Genomic DNA, 23,833 nt, shown 5'->3' with positions numbered 1-23,833 from the left:
GTATTTTTATTTGGATTTCATGTAATGGACATACACAAAATAGTCCAAATTGGTGAAGTGAAATGAAAAAAATGACTTGTTTCAAAAAAACAAAAAAAAATACAAAATGGAAAAGTGGTGCATATGTATCCACCCCCTTTGCTATGAAGCCCCTAAGTAAGATCTGGTGCAACCAATTACCTTCAGAAGTCACATAATTAGTTAGTTTGCACACAGGTGGACCTTATTTAAGTGTCACATGATCTCAGTATATGTACACCTGTTCTGAAAGGCCCCAGAGTCTGCAACACCACTAAGCAAGGGGCACCACCAAGCAAGCAGCACCATGAAGACCAAGGAGCTCTATAAACAGGTCAGGGACAAAGTTGTGTAGAAGAACAGATCAGGGTTAGGTTATAAAAGAATATCAGAAACTTTGAACATCCCACGGAGCACGATAAAATCCATTATTTAAAAAATGTAAGAATATAGCACCACAACAAACCTGCCAAGAGAGGGCCGCCCACCAAAACTCACCGACCAGGCAAGGAGGGCATTAATCAGAGAGGCAACAAAGACACCAAAGATAACGCTGAAGCCATTGCTTAAAGAAAAAAACAACAAACACATTTGGTTTTTGCCAAAAGGCATGTGGGAAACTCCCCAAACATATTTGTAGAAGGTACTCTGGTTAGATGAGACTAAAATGTAGCTTTTTGGCCATCAAGGAAAACACTATGTCTGGTGCAAACCCAATACCTCGCATCACCCCGAGAATACCATCCCCACAGTGAAGCATGGTTTTGGCCGCTGTGGGTATGTTTTTCATCGGCAAGGACCGGGAAACTGGTCTGAATTGAAGGATGGCACTAAATACAGGGACATTTTTGAGGGAAACCTGTTTCGGTCTTCCAGAGATTTGAGACTGGGACGGAGGTTCACCTTCCAGCAGGACAATAACCCTATGCATACTGCTACAGCAACACTCAACTGGTTTAAGGGGAAACATTTAAATGTCTTGGAATGGCCTAGTCAAAGCCCATACCTCAATCCAATTGAGAATCTTTGTTATGACTTGCTGTACAGAAAGATTGCTGTACACCAGCGGGACTCATCCAACTTGAAGGAGCTGGAGCAGTTTTGCCTTGAAGAATGGGCAAACATCCCAGTGGCTAGATGTGCCAAGCTTATAGAGACATACCCCAAGAGACTTGCAGCTGTAATTGCTGCAAAAGGTGGCTCTACAAAGTATTGACTTTGCGGGGGGGGGGGTGAATAGTTATGAACGCTCAAGTTTTCTGTTTTTTTTGTCTTGTTTTTTGTGTGTTTCACAAGAAAAAAATATTTTGCATGTTCAAAGTGGTTCAAAGTGGTTCAAAGTGGTTCAAAGTGGTAGGCCCGTTGTGTAAATCAAATGATACAAACCTCCAAAAAATATAATTTAAAATTCCAGGTTGTAAGGCAAAAAAATAGGAAAAATGCCAAGGGGGTGAATACTTTCGTAAGCCACAGTATGCTGTTCCATTATATTGTGTGTAGATTGATGAGGGGGGTAAAACGATTGAATTAATTTTAGCTTAAGACTGTAACGTAACAAAATGTGGAAGTGGTCTGGAAACATTCTGAATGCACCGTATATGCTGGTCCATTATATTTGTTGAGGCACTTTTTTACAAGGTTATAAAATAATCACCTAGTGAAGTCGATGTGTGATCAGGTTAAAGAGAGGTCTTAAAACAGGAAGAGAAGAGAGAAGAAGAAAATGGATTGATCTAACGATCAGTAATAACATGCATCCCAAATGGAACCCTATTCCCTATATAGTGCCTTAGGGCTCTGGCCAAAAGTAGTGCACTATATAGGGAATAGGGTGCCATAGGGCTCTGGCCAAAAGTAGTGCACTATATAGGGAAAAGGGTGCCATAGGGCTCTGGCCAAAAGTAGTGCACTATATAGGGAAAAGGGTGCCATAGGGCTCTGGCCAAAAGTAGTGCACTATGTAGGGAATAGGGTGCCTTAGGGCTCTGACCAAAAGTAGTGCACTATGTAGGGAATCGGATGCCATTTGGGAAGCATATATAGACTGCTCCTGTGGACTTCTATGGATACTGTATAAAACAGCAGATTGACAATAGAGAATGTCTTTGACACTGGGTTGGCTGCACATTGTTTTTCAATACGTTTATAGTACATTTATAATTTTTATGTATTTGTTTCAACTAATCTGTATATTCTACATTTTTGTATGAAATAAAAACGTGCAATAGGCTTTAGCTTTTTCAACTTCATTTTTATTGTGGTTTTAAAAAAAAAATCCTGCGTTTTTTTGTTTGTTATGATATTGTAAACACTTATTGTTATTACTATCAGTAGGGGTCCTACTTCCTGTCACATGTCCTTGAATGAGACGTTTCATTGAACAACAATCCTTTACTTTCTCACCAACCCCATCAAACCTGAGAAGGAAAAGCAACCAATCAAATCAAGAAGAAGTGGGTGGACAGAAAGGACAGTGCTGTGTTAGTATGTCCAATCAGAGTAAAGCAGGAAGTGTTTTAGCAGGAAGTGGTGCCAACTAGTCGATATATCTAATCTAATGTTATTAGTCACATGCTTCATAAACAACAGCTGTATTCAAACAGTGAAATGCTTACTTACAGGTCCTTTTCCAACAATGCAGAGTTAAAAATAAAAAATACAATTGAAATAGTGACAATACAGTGAATAAGGAATAAAAAGAACATGAATACAGGGAGTACCAGTATCAAGTCAATGTGCAGGGGTACGAGGTACTTCAGGTAGATATCTACACATAAGTTGGGGTAAATTATAGATAATAGACAGTAACAGCAGTATACTGTAGGTAGAGGTAAAGGATAGATAATAGACAGTAACAGCAGTATACTGTAGGTAGGGCTAAAGTGACTAGACAACAGGATAGATAATAGACAGTAACAGCAGTGTACTGTAGGTAGAGGTAAAGGATAGACAGTAACAGCAGTATACTGTAGGTAGGGATAAAGGATAGATAATAGACAGTAACAGCAGTATACTGTAGGTAGGGATAAAGGATAGATAGTAGACAGTAACAGCAGTATACTGTAGGTAGGGCTAAAGTGACTAGACAACAGGATAGATAATAGACAGTAACAGCAGTATACTGTAGGTAGGGGTAAAGGATAGATAATAGACAGTAACAGCAGTATACTGTAGGTAGGGGTAAAGGATAGATAATAGAAGGAGATAATAGACAGTAACAGCAGTATACTGTAGGTAGGGATAAAGGATAGATAGACAGTAACAGTAGTATACTGTAGGTAGGGATAAAGGATAGATAATAGACAGTAACAGCAGTATACTGTAGGTAGGGATAAAGGATAGATAGTAGACAGTAACAGCAGTATACTGTAGGTAGGGGTAAAGGATAGATAATAGACAGTAACAGCAGTATACTGTAGGTAGGGATAAAGGATAGATAATAGACAGTAACAGCAGTATACTGTAGGTAGGGATAAAGGATAGATAATAGACAGTAACAGCAGTATACTGTAGGTAGGGATAAAGGATAGATAGTAGACAGTAACAGCAGTATACTGTAGGTAGGGATAAAGGATAGATAGTAGACAGTAACAGCAGTATAGAGGTAGGGATAAAGGATAGATAATAGTCAGTAACAGCAGTATACTGTAGGTAGGGGTAAAGGATAGATAATAGACAGTATCAGCAGTATACTGTAGGTAGGGGTAAAGGATAGATAATAGACAGTAACAGCAGTATACTGTAGGTAGGGATAAAGGATAGATAATAGACAGTAACAGCAGTATACTGTAGGTAGGGGTAAATGATAGATAATAGACAGTAACAGCAGTATACTGTAGGTAGGGGTAAAGGATAGATAATAGACAGTAACAGCAGTATACTGTAGGTAGGGGTAAAGGATAGATAATAGACAGTAACAGCTGTGTGTGTGTGTGTGTGTGTGTGTGTGTGTGTGTGTGTGTGTGTGTGTGTGTGTGTGTGTGTGTGTGTGTGTGTGTTCACCTCTCGTTCTGCAGTGTGGTGGTCTGAAGGTGGTGTGACTGAAGGGATGTGACTGAAGGGACTGTAGGATGTGACTGAAGGGACTGAAGGGACGTGACTAAAGGGACTGAAGGGATGTGACTGAAGGACATGACTGAAGGGACGTGATTGAAGGGACGTGACTAAAGGGACATGACTGAAGGGACGTGAATGAAGGGGCTGAAGGACGTGACTAAAGGGACGTGCCTGAGGGGACGTGACTGAAGGGACTGAAGGGATGTGACTGAAGGACATGACTGAAGGGACGTGATTGAAGGGACGTGACTGAAGGGACTGAAGGACATGACTAAAGGGACGTGACTGAAGGGACGTGACTGAAGGGACTGAAGGGATGTGACTGAAGGACGGGACTGAAGGGACGTGACTAAAGGGACTGAAGGGATGTGACTGAAGGACATGACTGAAGGGACGTGACTGAAGGGATGTGACTGAAGAACATGACTGAAGGGACGTGATTGAAGGGACGTGACTAAAGGGACATGACTGAAGGGACGTGAATGAAGGGACTGAAGGACGTGACTAAAGGGACGTGCCTGAGGGGACGTGACTGAAGGGACTGAAGGGATGTGACTGAAGGACATGACTGAAGGGACGTGACTGAAGGGACGTGACTAAAGGGACACGACTAAAGGGACATGACTGAAGGGACGTGACTGAAGGGACTGAAGGGATGTGACTGAAGGACATGACTGAAGGGACGTGATTGAAGGGACGTGACTGAAGGACGGGACTGAAGGGACGTGACTAAAGGGACTGAAGGGATGTGACTGAAGGACATGACTGAAGGGACGTGATTGAAGGGACGTGACTGAAGGGACGTGACTAAAGGGACACGACTAAAGGGACATGACTAAAGGGACACGACTAAAGGGACATGACTGAAGGGACGTGACTGAAGGGACGTGACTGAAGGGAAAGAAGGGCGTGACTGAAGGGACGTGACTGAAGGGAAAGAAGGACGTGACTGAAGGGACGTGACTGAAGGGAAAGAAGGACGTGACTGAAGGACGTGACTGAAGGGACATGACTAAAGGGACACGACTAAAGGGACATGACTAAAGGGACACGACTAAAGGGACATGACTAAAGGGACACGACTAAAGGGACATGACTGAAGGGACGTGACTGAAGGGACGTGACTGAAGGGAAAGAAGGGCGTGACTGAAGGGACGTGACTGAAGGGAAAGAAGGACGTGACTGAAGGACGTGACTGAAGGGACATGACTGAAGGGACGTGACTGAAGGGACGTGACTGAAGGGATGTGACTGAAGGGATGTGACTGAAGGGATGTGACTGAAGGGACGTGACTGAAGGGACGTGACTGAAGGAACGTGACTGAAGGGAAAGAAGGGCGTGACTGAAGGGACGTGACTGAAGGGATGTGACTGAAGGGACGTGACTGAAGGGAAAGAAGGGCGTGACTGAAGGGACGTGACTGAAGGGAAAGAAGGACGTGACTGAAGGACGTGACTGAAGGTCGTGACTGAAGGATATGACTGAAGGGACGTGACTGAAGGGATGTGACTGAAGGACATGACTGAAGGGACGTGATTGAAGGGACGTGACTAAAGGGACATGACTGAAGGGACGTGACTAAAGGGACTGAAGGGATGTGACTGAAGGACATGACTGAAGGGACGTGACTGAAGGGATGTGACTGAAGAACATGACTGAAGGGACGTGATTGAAGGGACGTGACTAAAGGGACATGACTGAAGGGACGTGAATGAAGGGGCTGAAGGACGTGACTAAAGGGACGTGCCTGAGGGGACGTGACTGAAGGGACTGAAGGGATGTGACTGAAGGACATGACTGAAGGGACGTGATTGAAGGGACGTGACTAAAGGGACTGAAGGACGTGACTAAAGGGACGTGACTGAAGGGATGTGACTGAAGGACGGGACTGAAGGGACGTGACTAAAGGGACTGAAGGGACGTGACTGAAGGACGCGACTGAAGGGACGTGACTGAAGGGACGTGACTGAAGAACATGACTGAAGGGACGTGATTGAAGGGACGTGACTAAAGGGACATGACTGAAGGGACGTGAATGAAGGGACTGAAGGACGTGACTAAAGGACGTGCCTGAGGGGACGTGACTGAAGGGACTGAAGGGATGTGACTGAAGGACATGACTGAAGGGACGTGATTGAAGGGACGTGACTGAAGGGACGTGACTAAAGGGACACGACTAAAGGGACATGACTGAAGGGACGTGACTGAAGGGACTGAAGGGATGTGACTGAAGGACATGACTGAAGGGACGTGATTGAAGGGACGTGACTGAAGGACGGGACTGAAGGGACGTGACTAAAGGGACTGAAGGGATGTGACTGAAGGACATGACTGAAGGGACGTGATTGAAGGGACGTGACTGAAGGGACGTGACTAAAGGGACACGACTAAAGGGACATGACTAAAGGGACACGACTAAAGGGACATGACTGAAGGGACGTGACTGAAGGGACGTGACTGAAGGGAAAGAAGGGCGTGACTGAAGGGAAAGAAGGACGTGACTGAAGGACGTGACTGAAGGGACATGACTGAAGGGACGTGACTGAAGGGACATGACTGAAGGGACGTGACTGAAGGGATGTGACTGAAGGGAAGTGACTGAAGGGACTGAAGGAACGTGACTGAAGGGAAGGGACTGAAGGGAAAGAAGGACGGGACTGTAGGGTGTGACTAAAGGGACTTGACTGAAGGGACGTGACTGAAGGGAAAGAAGGGCGTGACTGAAGGGACGTGACTGAAGGGAAAGAAGGACGTGACTGAAGGACGTGACTGAAGGGACGTGACTGAAGGACGTGACTGAAGGGACATGACTGAAGGGACGTGACTGAAGGGATGTGACTGAAGGGACTGTAGGATGTGACTGAAGGGACTGAAGGGACGTGACTAAAGGGACTGAAGGGATGTGACTGAAGGACATGACTGAAGGGACGTGACTGAAGGGATGTGACTGAAGAACATGACTGAAGGGACGTGATTGAAGGGACGTGACTAAAGGGACATGACTGAAGGGACGTGAATGAAGGGGCTGAAGGACGTGACTAAAGGGACGTGCCTGAGGGGACGTGACTGAAGGGACTGAAGGGATGTGACTGAAGGACATGACTGAAGGGACGTGATTGAAGGGACGTGACTGAAGGGACTGAAGGACATGACTAAAGGGACGTGACTGAAGGGACGTGACTGAAGGGACTGAAGGGATGTGACTGAAGGACGGGACTGAAGGGACGTGACTAAAGGGACTGAAGGGATGTGACTGAAGGACATGACTGAAGGGACGTGACTGAAGGGATGTGACTGAAGAACATGACTGAAGGGACGTGATTGAAGGGACGTGACTAAAGGGACATGACTGAAGGGACGTGAATGAAGGGACTGAAGGACGTGACTAAAGGGACGTGCCTGAGGGGATGTGACTGAAGGGACTGAAGGGATGTGACTGAAGGACATGACTGAAGGGACGTGACTGAAGGGACGTGACTAAAGGGACACGACTAAAGGGACATGACTGAAGGGACGTGACTGAAGGGACTGAAGGGATGTGACTGAAGGACATGACTGAAGGGACGTGATTGAAGGGACGTGACTGAAGGACGGGACTGAAGGGACGTGACTAAAGGGACTGAAGGGATGTGACTGAAGGACATGACTGAAGGGACGTGATTGAAGGGACGTGACTGAAGGGACGTGACTAAAGGACACGACTAAAGGGACATGACTAAAGGGACACGACTAAAGGGACATGACTGAAGGGACGTGACTGAAGGGACGTGACTGAAGGGAAAGAAGGGCGTGACTGAAGGGACGTGACTGAAGGGAAAGAAGGACGTGACTGAAGGGACGTGACTGAAGGGAAAGAAGGACGTGACTGAAGGACGTGACTGAAGGGACATGACTAAAGGGACACGACTAAAGGGACATGACTAAAGGGACACGACTAAAGGGACATGACTGAAGGGACGTGACTGAAGGGACGTGACTGAAGGGAAAGAAGGGCGTGACTGAAGGGACGTGACTGAAGGGAAAGAAGGACGTGACTGAAGGGATGTGACTGAAGGGACGTGACTAAAGGGACATGACTGAAGGGACGTGACTGAAGGGACGTGACTGAAGGGAAGTGACTGAAGGGACTGAAGGGACGTGACTGAAGGGAAGTGACTGAAGGGATGTGACTGAAGGGAAAGAAGGACGTGACTGAAGGGACTGTAGGATGTGACTAAAGGGACTTGACTGAAGGGACGTGACTGAAGGGAAAGAAGGGCGTGACTGAAGGGACGTGACTGAAGGGAAAGAAGGACGTGACTGAAGGACGTGACTGAAGGTCGTGACTGAAGGACATGACTGAAGGGACGTGATTGAAGGGACGTGACTAAAGGGACATGACTGAAGGGACGTGAATGAAGGGGCTGAAGGCGTGACTAAAGGGACGTGCCTGAGGGGACGTGACTGAAGGGACTGAAGGGATGTGACTGAAGGACATGACTGAAGGGACGTGATTGAAGGGACGTGACTGAAGGGACGTGACTAAAGGGACACGACTAAAGGGACATGACTGAAGGGACGTGACTGAAGGGACTGAAGGGATGTGACTGAAGGACATGACTGAAGGGACGTGATTGAAGGGACGTGACTGAAGGACGGGACTGAAGGGACGTGACTAAAGGGACTGAAGGGATGTGACTGAAGGACATGACTGAAGGGACGTGACTGAAGGGACGTGACTAAAGGGACACGACTAAAGGGACATGACTAAAGGGACACGACTAAAGGGACATGACTGAAGGGACGTGACTGAAGGGACGTGACTGAAGGGAAAGAAGGGCGTGACTGAAGGGACGTGACTGAAGGGAAAGAAGGACGTGACTGAAGGGACGTGACTGAAGGGACGTGACTGAAGGGATGTGACTGAAGGGACGTGACTAAAGGGACATGACTGAAGGGACGTGAATGAAGGGACTGAAGGACGTGACTAAAGGGACGTGCCTGAGGGGACGTGACTGAAGGGACTGAAGGGATGTGACTGAAGGACATGACTGAAGGGACGTGACTGAAGGGATGTGACTGAAGAACATGACTGAAGGGACGTGATTGAAGGGACGTGACTAAAGGGACATGACTGAAGGGACGTGAATGAAGGGACTGAAGGACGTGACTAAAGGGACGTGCCTGAGGGGACGTGACTGAAGGGACTGAAGGGATGTGACTGAAGGACATGACTGAAGGGACGTGACTGAAGGGACGTGACTAAAGGGACACGACTAAAGGGACATGACTGAAGGGACGTGACTGAAGGGACTGAAGGGATGTGACTGAAGGACATGACTGAAGGGACGTGATTGAAGGGACGTGACTGAAGGACGGGACTGAAGGGACGTGACTAAAGGGACTGAAGGGATGTGACTGAAGGACATGACTGAAGGGACGTGATTGAAGGGACGTGACTGAAGGGACGTGACTAAAGGGACACGACTAAAGGGACATGACTAAAGGGACACGACTAAAGGGACATGACTGAAGGGACGTGACTGAAGGGACGTGACTGAAGGGAAAGAAGGGCGTGACTGAAGGGACGTGACTGAAGGGAAAGAAGGACGTGACTGAAGGGACGTGACTGAAGGGAAAGAAGGACGTGACTGAAGGACGTGACTGAAGGACGTGACTGAAGGGACATGACTAAAGGGACACGACTAAAGGGACATGACTAAAGGGACACGACTAAAGGGACATGACTGAAGGGACGTAACTGAAGGGACGTGACTGAAGGGAAAGAAGGGCGTGACTGAAGGGACGTGACTGAAGGGAAAGAAGGACGTGACTGAAGGACGTGACTGAAGGGACATGACTGAAGGGACGTGACTGAAGGGACGTGACTGAAGGGATGTGACTGAAGGGACGTGACTGAAGGGATGTGACTGAAGGGATGTGACTGAAGGGACGTGACTGAAGGGACGTGACTGAAGTGACGTGACTGAAGGGAAAGAAGGGCGTGACTGAAGGGACGTGACTGAAGGGATGTGACTGAAGGGACGTGACTGAAGGGAAAGAAGGGCGTGACTGAAGGGACGTGACTGAAGGGAAAGAAGGACGTGACTGAAGGACGTGACTGAAGGACGTGACTGAAGGTCGTGACTGAAGGACATGACTGAAGGGACGTGACTGAAGGGATGTGACTGAAGGACATGACTGAAGGGACGTGATTGAAGGGACGTGACTAAAGGGACATGACTAAAGGGACATGACTGAAGGGACGTGACTAAAGGGACTGAAGGGATGTGACTGAAGGACATGACTGAAGGGACGTGACTGAAGGGATGTGACTGAAGAACATGACTGAAGGGACGTGATTGAAGGGACGTGACTAAAGGGACATGACTGAAGGGACGTGAATGAAGGGGCTGAAGGACGTGACTAAAGGGACGTGCCTGAGGGGACGTGACTGAAGGGACTGAAGGGATGTGACTGAAGGACATGACTGAAGGGACGTGATTGAAGGGACGTGACTGAAGGGACTGAAGGACATGACTAAAGGGACGTGACTGAAGGGACGTGACTGAAGGGACTGAAGGGATGTGACTGAAGGACGGGACTGAAGGGACGTGACTAAAGGGACTGAAGGGATGTGACTGAAGGACATGACTGAAGGGACGTGACTGAAGGGATGTGACTGAAGAACATGACTGAAGGGACGTGATTGAAGGGACGTGACTAAAGGGACATGACTGAAGGGACGTGAATGAAGGGACTGAAGGACGTGACTAAAGGGACGTGCCTGAGGGGACGTGACTGAAGGGACTGAAGGGATGTGACTGAAGGACATGACTGAAGGGCGTGATTGAAGGGACGTGACTGAAGGACGGGACTGAAGGGACGTGACTAAAGGGACTGAAGGGATGTGACTGAAGGACATGACTGAAGGGACGTGATTGAAGGGACGTGACTGAAGGGACGTGACTAAAGGGACACGACTAAAGGGACATGACTAAAGGGACACGACTAAAGGGACATGACTGAAGGGACGTGACTGAAGGGACGTGACTGAAGGGAAAGAAGGGCGTGACTGAAGGGACGTGACTGAAGGGAAAGAAGGACGTGACTGAAGGACGTGACTGAAGGGACGTGACTGAAGGGACGTGACTGAAGGGATGTGACTGAAGGGCGTGACTGAAGGGATGTGACTGAAGGGATGTGACTGAAGGGACGTGACTGAAGGGACGTGACTGAAGGGACGTGACTGAAGGGAAAGAAGGGCGTGACTGAAGGGACGTGACTGAAGGGATGTGACTGAAGGGACGTGACTGAAGGGAAAGAAGGGCGTGACTGAAGGGACGTGACTGAAGGGAAAGAAGGACGTGACTGAAGGACGTGACTGAAGGACGTGACTGAAGGACGTGACTGAAGGGACATGACTGAAGGACGTGACTGAAGGGATGTGACTGAAGGACGTGACTGAAGGGACGTGATTGAAGGGACGTGACTAAAGGGACATGACTGAAGGGACGTGACTGAAGGGACTGAAGGACATGACTAAAGGGACGTGACTGAAGGGACGTGACTGAAGGGATGTGACTGAAGGGACGTGACTGAAGGGAAAGAAGGACGTGACTGAAGGACGTGACTGAAGGGACATGACTGAAGGGACGTGACTGAAGGGACGTGACTGAAGGGACGTGACTGAAGGGACGTGACTGAAGGGAAAGAAGGGCGTGACTGAAGGGACGTGACTGAAGGGAAAGAAGGACGTGACTGAAGGACGTGACTGAAGGGACATGACTGAAGGGACGTGACTGAAGGGACGTGACTGAAGGGACGTGACTGAAGGGAAAGAAGGGCGTGACTGAAGGGACGTGACTGAAGGGAAAGAAGGACGTGACTGAAGGGACTGTAGGATGTGACTGAAGGGACGTGACTGAAGGGAAAGAAGGGCGTGACTGAAGGACGTGACTGAAGGACGTGACTGAAGGGACATGACTGAAGGACGTGACTGAAGGGACGTGACTGAAGGGACGTGACTGAAGGGACGTGACTGAAGGGAAAGAAGGGCGTGACTGAAGGGACGTGACTGAAGGGAAAGAAGGGCGTGACTGAAGGGACGTGACTGAAGGGAAAGAAGGACGTGACTGAAGGCGTGACTGAAGGACGTGACTGAAGGACGTGACTGAAGGGACATGACTGAAGGGACGTGACTGAAGGACATGACTGAAGGGCGTGATTGAAGGGGGACTAAAGGGACATGACTGAAGGGCGTGACTGAAGGGACTGAAAGACGTGACTAAAGGGCGTGACTGAAGGGATGTGACTGAAGGACGGGACTGAAGGGAGGTGACTGAAAGGACGTGACTGAAGGACGTGACTAAAGGGACTGAAGGGACGTGACTGAAGGACGCGACTGAAGGGACGTGACTGAAGGACGTGACTGAAGGACGTGACTGACTAGCATCCCATTGACAGCCCGACCTAAACGTACCCTTACCTTAAACATAACCTCATTTTAACCCATTTGGAAATTCAACACTGGTTTGCTGGTCAGCCACATCCCCTAGTTTTCCCCTTACATTCTTGGACATGTCTTTGGGTGAGTCTTCCTGTGCTGTGGGGACCTCAGCCAGCCCCAGTAGTTGTATGAGCTGGAAGTAAGAGTAGACCCAGGCTCGAGAGATGTCCTGAGTCTGTCCCAAAGCCCCGGCCTCCGTCAGCAGGCCTCGTCTGAACTGCAGCTGCTGCTCTAGTAAAGCCCTCTGCCTGTGGACGGGAGAGAGCGATGAAGAGATGGGACAAAAATATATGTACTTTTCTTGGCGACAATCTCCATTGCCTTGATTCATCACATCCTCTCGCCTCCTTCTCAAAACCCAATTTGGAGGGGCGGGACCTCTGACCTTCTCATCCAATGGGTTTTGAGGAGAGAGGCGAGAGGATGTGATGAATCAAGGCAATGGAGATTGCACTAAATGCAACAGAATAGGCGTAATGAATACACTCCTGTCCACTTCCTCTTACTGACACACCTTCATGTTATGGACCTCTTAGCCAGGCCTACCACCCTGGACCCTGTTAGCTAGGCCTACAACCCTGGAACCCTGTTAGCCTAGCCAGGCCTACCACCCTGGACCCTGTTAACCTAGCCAGGCCTACCACCCTAGACCCTGTTAGCCAGGCCCATCACCCTGGACCCTGTTAACCTAGCCAGGCCTACCACCCTAGACCCTGTTAGCCTAGCCAGGCCTACTACCCTAGAACCTGTTAGCCGGGCCTACCACCCTGGACCCTGTTAGCCCGGCCTACCACCCTGGACCCTGTTAGCCTAGCCAGGCCTACCACCCTGAACCCTGTTAGCCAGGCCTACCACCCTGGACCCTGTTAGCCAGGCCTACCACCCTGGACCCTGTTAGCCTAGCCAGGCCTACCACCCTGGACCCTGTTAGCCTAGCCAGGCCTACCACCCTGGACCCTGTTAGCCTAGCCAGGCCTACCACCCTGGACCCTGTTAGCCTAGCCAGGCCTACCACCCTGGACCCTGTTAGCCAGGCCTACCACCCTGGACCCTGTTAGCCAGGCCTACCACCCTGGACCCTGTTAGCCAGGCCTACCACCCTAGACCCTGGTAGCCTAGCCAGGCCTACCACCCTGGACACTGATAGCCAGGCCTACCACCCTGGACCCTGTTAGCCAGGCCTACCACCCTGGACCCTGTTAGCCAGGCCTACCACCCTGGACCCTGTTAGCCAGGCCTACCACCCTGAACCCTGTTAGCCAGGCCTACCACCCTGGACCCTGTTAGCCAGGCCTACCACCCTGGACCCTGTTAGCCAGGCCTACCCTGGACCCTGTTAGCCAGGCCTACCACCCTGGACCCTGTTAGCCAGGCCTACCACCCTGGACTCTGTTAGCCTAGCCAGGCCTACCACCCTGGACCCTGTTAGCCAGGCCTACCACCCAGGACCCTGTTAGCCAGGCCTACCACCCTAGACCCTGTTAGCCTAGCCAGGCCTACCACCCTGGACCCTGATAGCCAGGCCTACAACCGTGGACCCTGTTAGCCAGGCCTACCACCCTGGACCCTGTTAGCCAGGCCTACCACCCTGGACCCTGTTAGCCAGGCTTACCACCCTGAACCCTGTTAGCCAGGCCTACCACCCTGGACCCTGTTAGCCAGGCCTACCACCCTGGACCCTGTTAGCCAGGCCTACCACCCTGGACCCTGTTAGCCAGGCCTACCACCCTGGACCCTGTTAGCCAGGCCTATCACCCTGGACCCCGTTAGCCAGGCCTACCACCCTGGACCCTGTTAGCCAGGCCTACCACCCTGGACCCCGTTAGCCAGAACTACCACCCTGGACCCCGTTAGCCAGGCCTACCACCCTGGACCCTGTTAGCCAGGCCTACCACCCTGGACCCTGTTAGCCAGGCCTACCACCCTGGACCCTGTTAGTCAGGCCTACCACCCTGGACCCTGTTAGCCAGGCCTACCACCCTGGACCCTGTTAGCCAGGCCTACCCTCCTGGACCCTGTTAGCCTAGCCAGGCCTACCACCCTGGACCCTGTTAGCCTAGCCAGGCCTACCACCCTGGACCCTGTTAGCCTAGCCAGGCCTACCACCCTGAACCCTGTTAGACAGGCCTACCACCCTGAACCCTGTTAGACAGGCCTACCACCCTGGACCCTGTTAGCCAGGCCTACCACCCTGGACCCTGTTAGCCAGGCCTACCACCCTGGACCCTGTTAGCCAAGCCTACCACCCTGGACCCTGTTAGCCTAGCCAGTCCTACCACCCTGGACCCTGTTAGCCTAGCCAGGCCTACCACCCTGGACCCTGTTAGCCTAGCCAGGCCTACCACCATGGACCCTGTTAGCCTAGCCAGGCCTACCACCCTGGACCCTGTTAGCCTAGCCAGGCCTACCACCCTGGACCCTGTTAGCCTAGCCAGGCCTACCACCCTGGACCCTGTTAGCCTAGCCAGGCCTACCACCCTGGACCCTGTTAGCCAGGCCTACCACCCTGGACCCTGTTAGCCAGGCCTACCACCCTGGACCCTGTTAGCCAGGCCTACCACCCTAGACCCTGGTAGCCTAGCCAGGCCTACCACCCTGGACACTGATAGCCAGGCCTACCACCCTGGACCCTGTTAGCCAGGCCTACCACCCTGGACCCTGTTAGCCAGGCCTACCACCCTGGACCCTGTTAGCCTAGCCTACCACCCTGAACCCTGTTAGCCAGGCCTACCACCCTGGACCCTGTTAGCCAGGCCTACCACCCTGGACCCTGTTAGCCAGGCCTACCACCCTGGACTCTGTTAGCCTAGCCAGGCCTACCACCCTGGACCCTGTTAGCCAGGCCTACCACCCTGGACCCTGTTAGCCAGGCCTACCACCCTAGACCCTGTTAGCCTAGCCAGGCCTACCACCCTGGACCCTGATAGCCAGGCCTACAACCGTGGACCCTGTTAGCCAGGCCTACCACCCTGGACCCTGTTAGCCAGGCCTACCACCCTGGACCCTGTTAGCCAGGCCTACCACCCTGAACCCTGTTAGCCAGGCCTACCACCCTGGACCCTGTTAGCCAGGCCTACCACCCTGGACTCTGTTAGCCTAGCCAGGCCTACCACCCTGGACCCTGTTAGCCAGGCCTACCACCCTGGACCCTGTTAGCCAGGCCTACCACCCTAGACCCTGTTAGCCTAGCCAGGCCTACCACCCTGGACCCTGATAGCCAGGCCTACAACCGTGGACCCTGTTAGCCAGGCCTACCACCCTGGACCCTGTTAGCCAGGCCTACCACCCTGGACCCTGTTAGCCAGGCTTACCACCCTGAACCCTGTTAGCCAGGCCTACCACCCTGGACCCTGTTAGCCAGGCCTACCACCCTGGACCCTGTTAGCCAGGCCTACCACCCTGGACCCTGTTAGCCAGGCCTATCACCCTGGACCCCGTTAGCCAGGCCTACCACCCTGGACCCCGTTAGCCAGGCCTACCACCCTGGACCCTGTTAGCCAGGCCTACCACCCTGGACCCTGTTAGTCAGGCCTACCACCCTGGACCCTGTTAGCCAGGCCTACCACCCTGGACCCTGTTAGCCAGGCCTACCCTCCTGGACCCTGTTAGCCTAGCCAGGCCTACCACCCTGGACCCTGTTAGCCTAGCCAGGCCTACCACCCTGGACCCTGTTAGCCTAGCCAGGCCTTCCACCCTGGACCCTGTTAGCCTAGCCAGGCCTTCCACCCTGGACCCTGTTAGCCAGGCCTACCACACTGAACCCTGTTAGCCAGGCCTACCACACTGAACCCTGTTAGCCTAGCCAGGCCTACCACCCTGGACCCTGTTAGCCAGGCCTACCACACTGGACCCTGTTAGCCAGGCCTACCACACTGAACCCTGTTAGCCAGGCCTACCACACTGAACCCTGTTAGCCAGGCCTACCACACTGGACCCTGTTAGCCAGGTCTACCACCCTGGACCCTGTTAGCCAGGCCTACCACCCTGGACCCTGTTAGCCAGGCCTACCACCCTGAACCCTGTTAGCCAGGCCTACCACCCTGGACCCTGTTAGCCTAGCCAGGCCTACCACCCTGGACCCTGTTAGCCAGGCCTACCACCCTGGACCCTGTTAGCCAGGCCTACCACCCTGGACCCTGTTAGCCAGGCCTACCACCCTGGACCCTGTTAGCCAGGTCTACCACCCTGGACCCTGTTAGCCTAGCCAGGCCTACCACCCTGGACCCTGTTAGCCTAGCCAGGCCTACCACCCTGGACCCTGTTAGCAAGGCCTACCACCCTGGACCCTGTTAGCCAGGCCTACCACCCTGGACCCTGTTAGCCAGGCCTACCACCCTGGACCCTGTTAGCCAGGCCTATCACCCTGGACCCTGTTAGCCAGGCCTACCACCCTGAACCCTGTTAGCCAGGCCTACCACCCTGGACCCTGTTAGCCTAGCCAGGCCTACCACCCTGGACCCTGATAGCCAGGCCTACAACCGTGGACCCTGTTAGCCAGGCCTACCACCCTGGACCCTGTTAGCCAGGCCTACCACCCTGGACCCTGTTAGCCAGGCTTACCACCCTGAACCCTGTTAGCCAGGCCTACCACCCTGGACCCTGTTAGCCAGGCCTACCACCCTGGACCCTGTTAGCCAGGCCTACCACCCTGGACCCTGTTAGCCAGGCCTATCACCCTGGACCCCGTTAGCCAGGCCTACCACCCTGGACCCCGTTAGCCAGGCCTACCACCCTGGACCCCGTTAGCCAGGCCTACCACCCTGGACCCCGTTAGCCAGGCCTACCACCCTGGACCCTGTTAGCCAGGCCTACCACCCTGGACCCTGTTAGTCAGGCCTACCACCCTGGACCCTGTTAGCCAGGCCTACCACCCTGGACCCTGTTAGCCAGGCCTACCCTCCTGGACCCTGTTAGCCTAGCCAGGCCTACCACCCTGGACCCTGTTAGCCTAGCCAGGCCTACCACCCTGGACCCTGTTAGCCTAGCCAGGCCTTCCACCCTGGACCCTGTTAGCCTAGCCAGGCCTTCCACCCTGGACCCTGTTAGCCAGGCCTACCACACTGAACCCTGTTAGCCAGGCCTACCACACTGAACCCTGTTAGCCTAGCCAGGCCTACCACCCTGGACCCTGTTAGCCAGGCCTACTACACTGGACCCTGTTAGCCAGGCCTACCACACTGAACCCTGTTAGCCAGGCCTACCACACTGAACCCTGTTAGCCAGGCCTACCACACTGGACCCTGTTAGCCAGGTCTACCACCCTGGACCCTGTTAGCCAGGCCTACCACCCTGGACCCTGTTAGCCTAGCCAGGCCTACCACCCTGGACCCTGTTAGCCAGGCCTACCACCCTGGACCCTGTTAGCCAGGCCTACCACCCTGGACCCTGTTAGCCAGGCCTACCACCCTGGACCCTGTTAGCCAGGTCTACCACCCTGGACCCTGTTAGCCTAGCCAGGCCTACCACCCTGGACCCTGTTAGCCTAGCCAGGCCTACCACCCTGGACCCTGTTAGCAAGGCCTACCACCCTGGACCCTGTTAGCCAGGCCTACCACACTGGACCCTGTTAGCCAGGCCTACCACCCTGGACCCTGTTAGCCAGGCCTACCACCCTGGACCCTGTTAGCCAGGGCCTAGCCAGGCCACCACCCTGGACCCTGTTAGCCAGGCCAGGACCCTAGCCAGGCCACCACCTTGGACTCTGTTAGCCTAGCCAGGCCTACCACCCTGGGCCCTGTTAGCCAGGCCTACCACCCTGGACCCTGTTAGCCAGGCCTACCACCCTGAACCCTGTTAGCCAGGCCTACCACCCTGGACCCTGTTAGCCTAGCCAGGCCTACCACCCTGGACCCTGATAGCCAGGCCTACAACCGTGGACCCTGTTAGCCAGGCCTATCACCCTGGACCCTGTTAGCCAGGCCTACCACCCTGAACCCTGTTAGCCAGGCCTACCACCCTGGACCCTGTTAGCCTAGCCAGGCCTACCACCCTGGACCCTGATAGCCAGGCCTACAACCGTGGACCCTGTTAGCCAGGCCTACCACACTGGACCCTGTTAGCCAGGCCTACCACCTTGGACTCTGTTAGCCTAGCCAGGCCTACCACCCTGGGCCCTGTTAGCCAGGCCTACCACCCTGGACCCTGTTAGCCAGGCCTACCACCCTGGACCCTGTTAGCCAGGCCTACCACCCTAGACCCTGTTAGCCTAGCCAGGCCTACCACCCTGGACCCTGATAGCCAGGCCTACAACCGTGGACCCTGTTAGCCAGGCCTATCACCCTGGACCCTGTTAGCCAGGCCTACCACCCTGAACCCTGTTAGCCAGGCCTACCACCCTGGACCCTGTTAGCCTAGCCAGGCCTACCACCCTGGACCCTGATAGCCAGGCCTACAACCGTGGACCCTGTTAGCCAGGCCTACCACCCTGGACCCTGTTAGCCAGGCCTACCACCCTGGACCCTGTTAGCCAGGCTTACCACCCTGAACCCTGTTAGCCAGGCCTACCACCCTGGACCCTGTTAGCCAGGCCTACCACCCTGGACCCTGTTAGCCAGGCCTACCACCCTGGACCCTGTTAGCCAGGCCTATCACCCTGGACCCCGTTAGCCAGGCCTACCACCCTGGACCCTGTTAGCCAGGCCTACCACCCTGGACCCCGTTAGCCAGGCCTACCACCCTGGACCCTGTTAGCCAGGCCTACCACCCTGGACCCTGTTAGTCAGGCCTACCACCCTGGACCCTGTTAGCCAGGCCTACCACCCTGGACCCTGTTAGCCAGGCCTACCCTCCTGGACCCTGTTAGCCTAGCCAGGCCTACCACCCTGGACCCTGTTAGCCTAGCCAGGCCTACCACCCTGGACCCTGTTAGCCTAGCAGGCCTTCCACCCTGGACCCTGTTAGCCTAGCCAGGCCTTCCACCCTGGACCCTGTTAGCCAGGCCTACCACACTGAACCCTGTTAGCCAGGCCTACCACACTGAACCCTGTTAGCCTAGCCAGGCCTACCACCCTGGACCCTGTTAGCCAGGCCTACCACACTGGACCCTGTTAGCCAGGCCTACCACACTGAACCCTGTTAGCCAGGCCTACCACACTGAACCCTGTTAGCCAGGCCTACCACACTGGACCCTGTTAGCCAGGTCTACCACCCTGGACCCTGTTAGCCAGGCCTACCACCCTGGACCCTGTTAGCCTAGCCAGGCCTACCACCCTGGACCCTGTTAGCCAGGCCTACCACCCTGGACCCTGTTAGCCAGGCCTACCACCCTGGACCCTGTTAGCCAGGCCTACCACCCTGGACCCTGTTAGCCAGGTCTACCACCCTGGACCCTGTTAGCCTAGCCAGGCCTACCACCCTGGACCCTGTTAGCCTAGCCAGGCCTACCACCCTGGACCCTGTTAGCAAGGCCTACCACCCTGGACCCTGTTAGCCAGGCCTACCACACTGGACCCTGTTAGCCAGGCCTACCACCCTGGACCCTGTTAGCCAGGCCTACCACCCTGGACCCTGTTAGCCAGGCCTACCACCCTGAACCCTGTTAGCCAGGCCTACCACCCTGGACCCTGTTAGCCAGGCCTACCACCCTGGACCCTGTTAGCCAGGCCTACCACCTTGGACTCTGTTAGCCTAGCCAGGCCTACCACCCTGGGCCCTGTTAGCCAGGCCTACCACCCTGGACCCTGTTAGCCAGGCCTACCACCCTGGACCCTGTTAGCCAGGCCTACCACCCTAGACCCTGTTAGCCTAGCCAGGCCTACCACCCTGGACCCTGATAGCCAGGCCTACAACCGTGGACCCTGTTAGCCAGGCCTACCACCCTGGACCCTGTTAGCCAGGCCTACCACCCTGGACCCTGTTAGCCTAGCCAGGCCTTCCACCCTGGACCCTGTTAGCCAGGCCTACCACACTGAACCCTGTTAGCCAGGCCTACCACCCTGGACCCTGTTAGCCAGGCCTACCACCCTGGACCCTGTTAGTCAGGCCTACCACCCTGGACCCTGTTAGCCAGGCCTACCACCCTGGACCCTGTTAGCCAGGCCTACCCCCTGGACCCTGTTAGCCTAGCCAGGCCTTCCACCCTGGACCCTGTTAGCCAGGCCTACCACACTGAACCCTGTTAGCCAGGCCTACCACACTGAACCCTGTTAGCCTAGCCAGGCCTACCACCCTGGACCCTGTTAGCCTAGCCAGGCCTACCACCCTGGACCCTGTTAGCCAGGCCTACCACACTGAACCCTGTTAGCCAGGTCTACCACACTGGACCCTGTTAGCCAGGTCTACCACCCTGGACCCTGTTAGCCAGGCCTACCACCCTGGACCCTGTTAGCCTAGCCAGGCCTACCACCCTGAACCCTGTTAGCCAGGTCTACCACCCTGGACCCTGTTAGCCAGGCCTACCACCCTGGACCCTGTTAGCCAGGCCTACCACCCTGAACCCTGTTAGCCAGGCCTACCACCCTGGACCCTGTTAGCCTAGCCAGGCCTACCACCCTGGACCCTGTTAGCCAGGCCTACCACCCTGGACCCTGTTAGCCAGGCCTACCTCCCTGGACCCTGTTAGCCAGGCCTACCACCCTGGACCCTGTTAGCCAGGTCTACCACCCTGGACCCTGTTAGCCTAGCCAGGCCTACCACCCTGGACCCTGTTAGCCTAGCCAGGCCTACCACCCTGGACCCTGTTAGCAAGGCCTACCACCCTGGACCCTGTTAGCCAGGCCTACCACACTGGACCCTGTTAGCCAGGCCTACCACCCTGGACCCTGTTAGCCAGGCCTACCACCCTGGACCCTGTTAGCCAGGCCTACCACCCTGAACCCTGTTAGCCAGGCCTACCACCCTGGACCCTGTTAGCCAGGCCTACCACCCTGGACCCTGTTAGCCAGGCCTACCACCTTGGACTCTGTTAGCCTAGCCAGGCCTACCACCCTGGGCCCTGTTAGCCAGGCCTACCACCCTGGACCCTGTTAGCCAGGCCTACCACCCTGGACCCTGTTAGCCAGGCCTACCACCCTAGACCCTGTTAGCCTAGCCAGGCCTACCACCCTGGACCCTGATAGCCAGGCCTACAACCGTGGACCCTGTTAGCCAGGCCTACCACCCTGGACCCTGTTAGCCAGGCCTACCACCCTGGACCCTGTTAGCCTAGCCAGGCCTTCCACCCTGGACCCTGTTAGCCAGGCCTACCACACTGAACCCTGTTAGCCAGGCCTACCACCCTGGACCCTGTTAGCCAGGCCTACCACCCTGGACCCTGTTAGTCAGGCCTACCACCCTGGACCCTGTTAGCCAGGCCTACCACCCTGGACCCTGTTAGCCAGGCCTACCCCCTGGACCCTGTTAGCCTAGCCAGGCCTTCCACCCTGGACCCTGTTAGCCAGGCCTACCACACTGAACCCTGTTAGCCAGGCCTACCACACTGAACCCTGTTAGCCAGGCCTACCACCCTGGACCCCGTTAGCCAGAACTACCACCCTGGACCCCGTTAGCCAGGCCTACCACCCTGGACCCTGTTAGCCTAGCCAGGCCTACCACCCTGGACCCTGTTAGCCTAGCCAGGCCTACCACCCTGGACCCTGTTAGCCTAGCAAGCCTACCACCCTGGACCCTGTTAGCCAGGCCTACCACCCTGGACCCTGTTAGCCAGGCCTACCACCCTGGACCCTGTTAGCCAGGCCTACCACCCTGGACCCTGTTAGCCAGACCTACCACCCTGGACCCTGTTAGCCAGGCCTACCACCCTGGACCCTGTTAGCCAGGCCTACCACCCTGAACCCTGTTAGCCAGGCCTACCACCCTGGACCCTGTTAGCCAGGCCTACCACCCTGGACCCTGTTAGCCAGGCTTACCACCCTGAACCCTGTTAGCCAGGCCTACCACCCTGGACCCTGTTAGCCAGGCCTACCACCCTGGACCCTGTTAGCCAGGCCTACCACCCTGGACCCTGTTAGCCAGGCCTACCACCCTGGACCCAGTTAGCCAGGCCTACCACCCTGGACCCTGTTAGCCAGGCCTACCACCCTGGACCCCGTTAGCCAGGCCTACCACCCTGGACCCCTTTAGCCAGGCCTACCACCCTGGACCCCGTTAGCCAGGCCTACCACCCTGGACCCCGTTAGCCAGGCCTACCACCCTGGACCCCGTTAGCCAGGCCTACCACCCTGGACCCCGTTAGCCAGGCCTACCACCCTGGACCCCGTTAGCCAGAACTACCACCCTGGACCCGTTAGCCAGGCCTACCACCCTGGACCCCGTTAGCCAGGCCTACCACCCTGGACCCTGTTAGTCAGGCCTACCACCCTGGACCCTGTTAGCCAGGCCTACCACCCTGGACCCTGTTAGCCAGGCCTACCCTCCTGGACCCTGTTAGCCTAGCCAGGCCTACCACCCTGGACCCTGTTAGCCTAGCCAGGCCTTCCACCCTGGACCCTGTTAGCCAGGCCTACCACACTGAACCCTGTTAGCCAGGCCTACCACCCTGGACCCTGTTAGCCAGGCCTACCACCCTGGACCCTGTTAGTCAGGCCTACCACCCTGGACCCTGTTAGCCAGGCCTACCACCCTGGACCCTGTTAGCCAGGCCTACCCCCTGGACCCTGTTAGCCTAGCCAGGCCTTCCACCCTGGACCCTGTTAGCCAGGCCTACCAAACTGAACCCTGTTAGCCAGGCCTACCACACTGAACCCTGTTAGCCTAGCCAGGCCTACCACCCTGGACCCTGTTAGCCTAGCCAGGCCTACCACCCTGGACCCTGTTAGCCAGGCCTACCACACTGAACCCTGTTAGCCAGGTCTACCACACTGGACCCTGTTAGCCAGGTCTACCACCCTGGACCCTGTTAGCCAGGCCTACCACCCTGGACCCTGTTAGCCTAGCCAGGCCTACCACCCTGAACCCTGTTAGCCAGGCCTACCACCCTGGACCCTGTTAGCCTAGCCAGGCCTACCACCCTGAACCCTGTTAGCCAGGCCTACCACCCTGGACCCTGTTAGCCAGGCCTACCACCCTGGACCCTGTTAGCCAGGCCTACCACCCTGGACCCTGTTAGCCAGGCCTACCACCCTGAACCCTGTTAGCCAGGCCTACCACCCTGGACCCTGTTAGCCAGGCCTACCACCCTGGACCCTGTTAGCCAGGCCTACCACCCTGGACCCTGTTAGCCAGGCCTACCACCCTGGACCCTGTTAGCCAGGCCTACCACCCTGGACCCTGTTAGCCTAGCCAGGCCTACCACCCTGGACCCTGTTAGCCTAGCCAGGCCTACCACCCTGGAC

General features: G+C 54.8%; 1 protein-coding gene across 3 annotated transcripts in view; it reads right to left on the bottom strand.

The window, feature by feature from the left end:
• Positions 1-2,254: 2,254 nt before the first annotated feature.
• The window catches only part of LOC112236681 (trichohyalin), a 64,432-nt gene continuing 42,853 nt past the window's right edge, over positions 2,255-23,833 (bottom strand). For 2 of the 3 annotated variants that reach the window (XM_042320061.1, XM_042320062.1), the window contains exon 20: positions 12,429-12,811. In XM_042320061.1, the coding sequence (XP_042175995.1) occupies positions 12,556-12,811 (256 nt within the window). In that variant the 3' untranslated portion in view covers positions 12,429-12,555. Of the gene's footprint in view, positions 2,436-12,428; positions 12,812-23,833 lie in introns of those variants that run through there. The other variant, XM_042320063.1, reaches the window with a different exon arrangement.

This window comes from Oncorhynchus tshawytscha, linkage group LG03 (genome assembly GCF_018296145.1).
Source record: "Oncorhynchus tshawytscha isolate Ot180627B linkage group LG03, Otsh_v2.0, whole genome shotgun sequence".
Lineage (NCBI taxonomy): Eukaryota > Metazoa > Chordata > Actinopteri > Salmoniformes > Salmonidae > Oncorhynchus > Oncorhynchus tshawytscha.
This window is presented reverse-complemented; position numbering and strand designations above follow the sequence as displayed.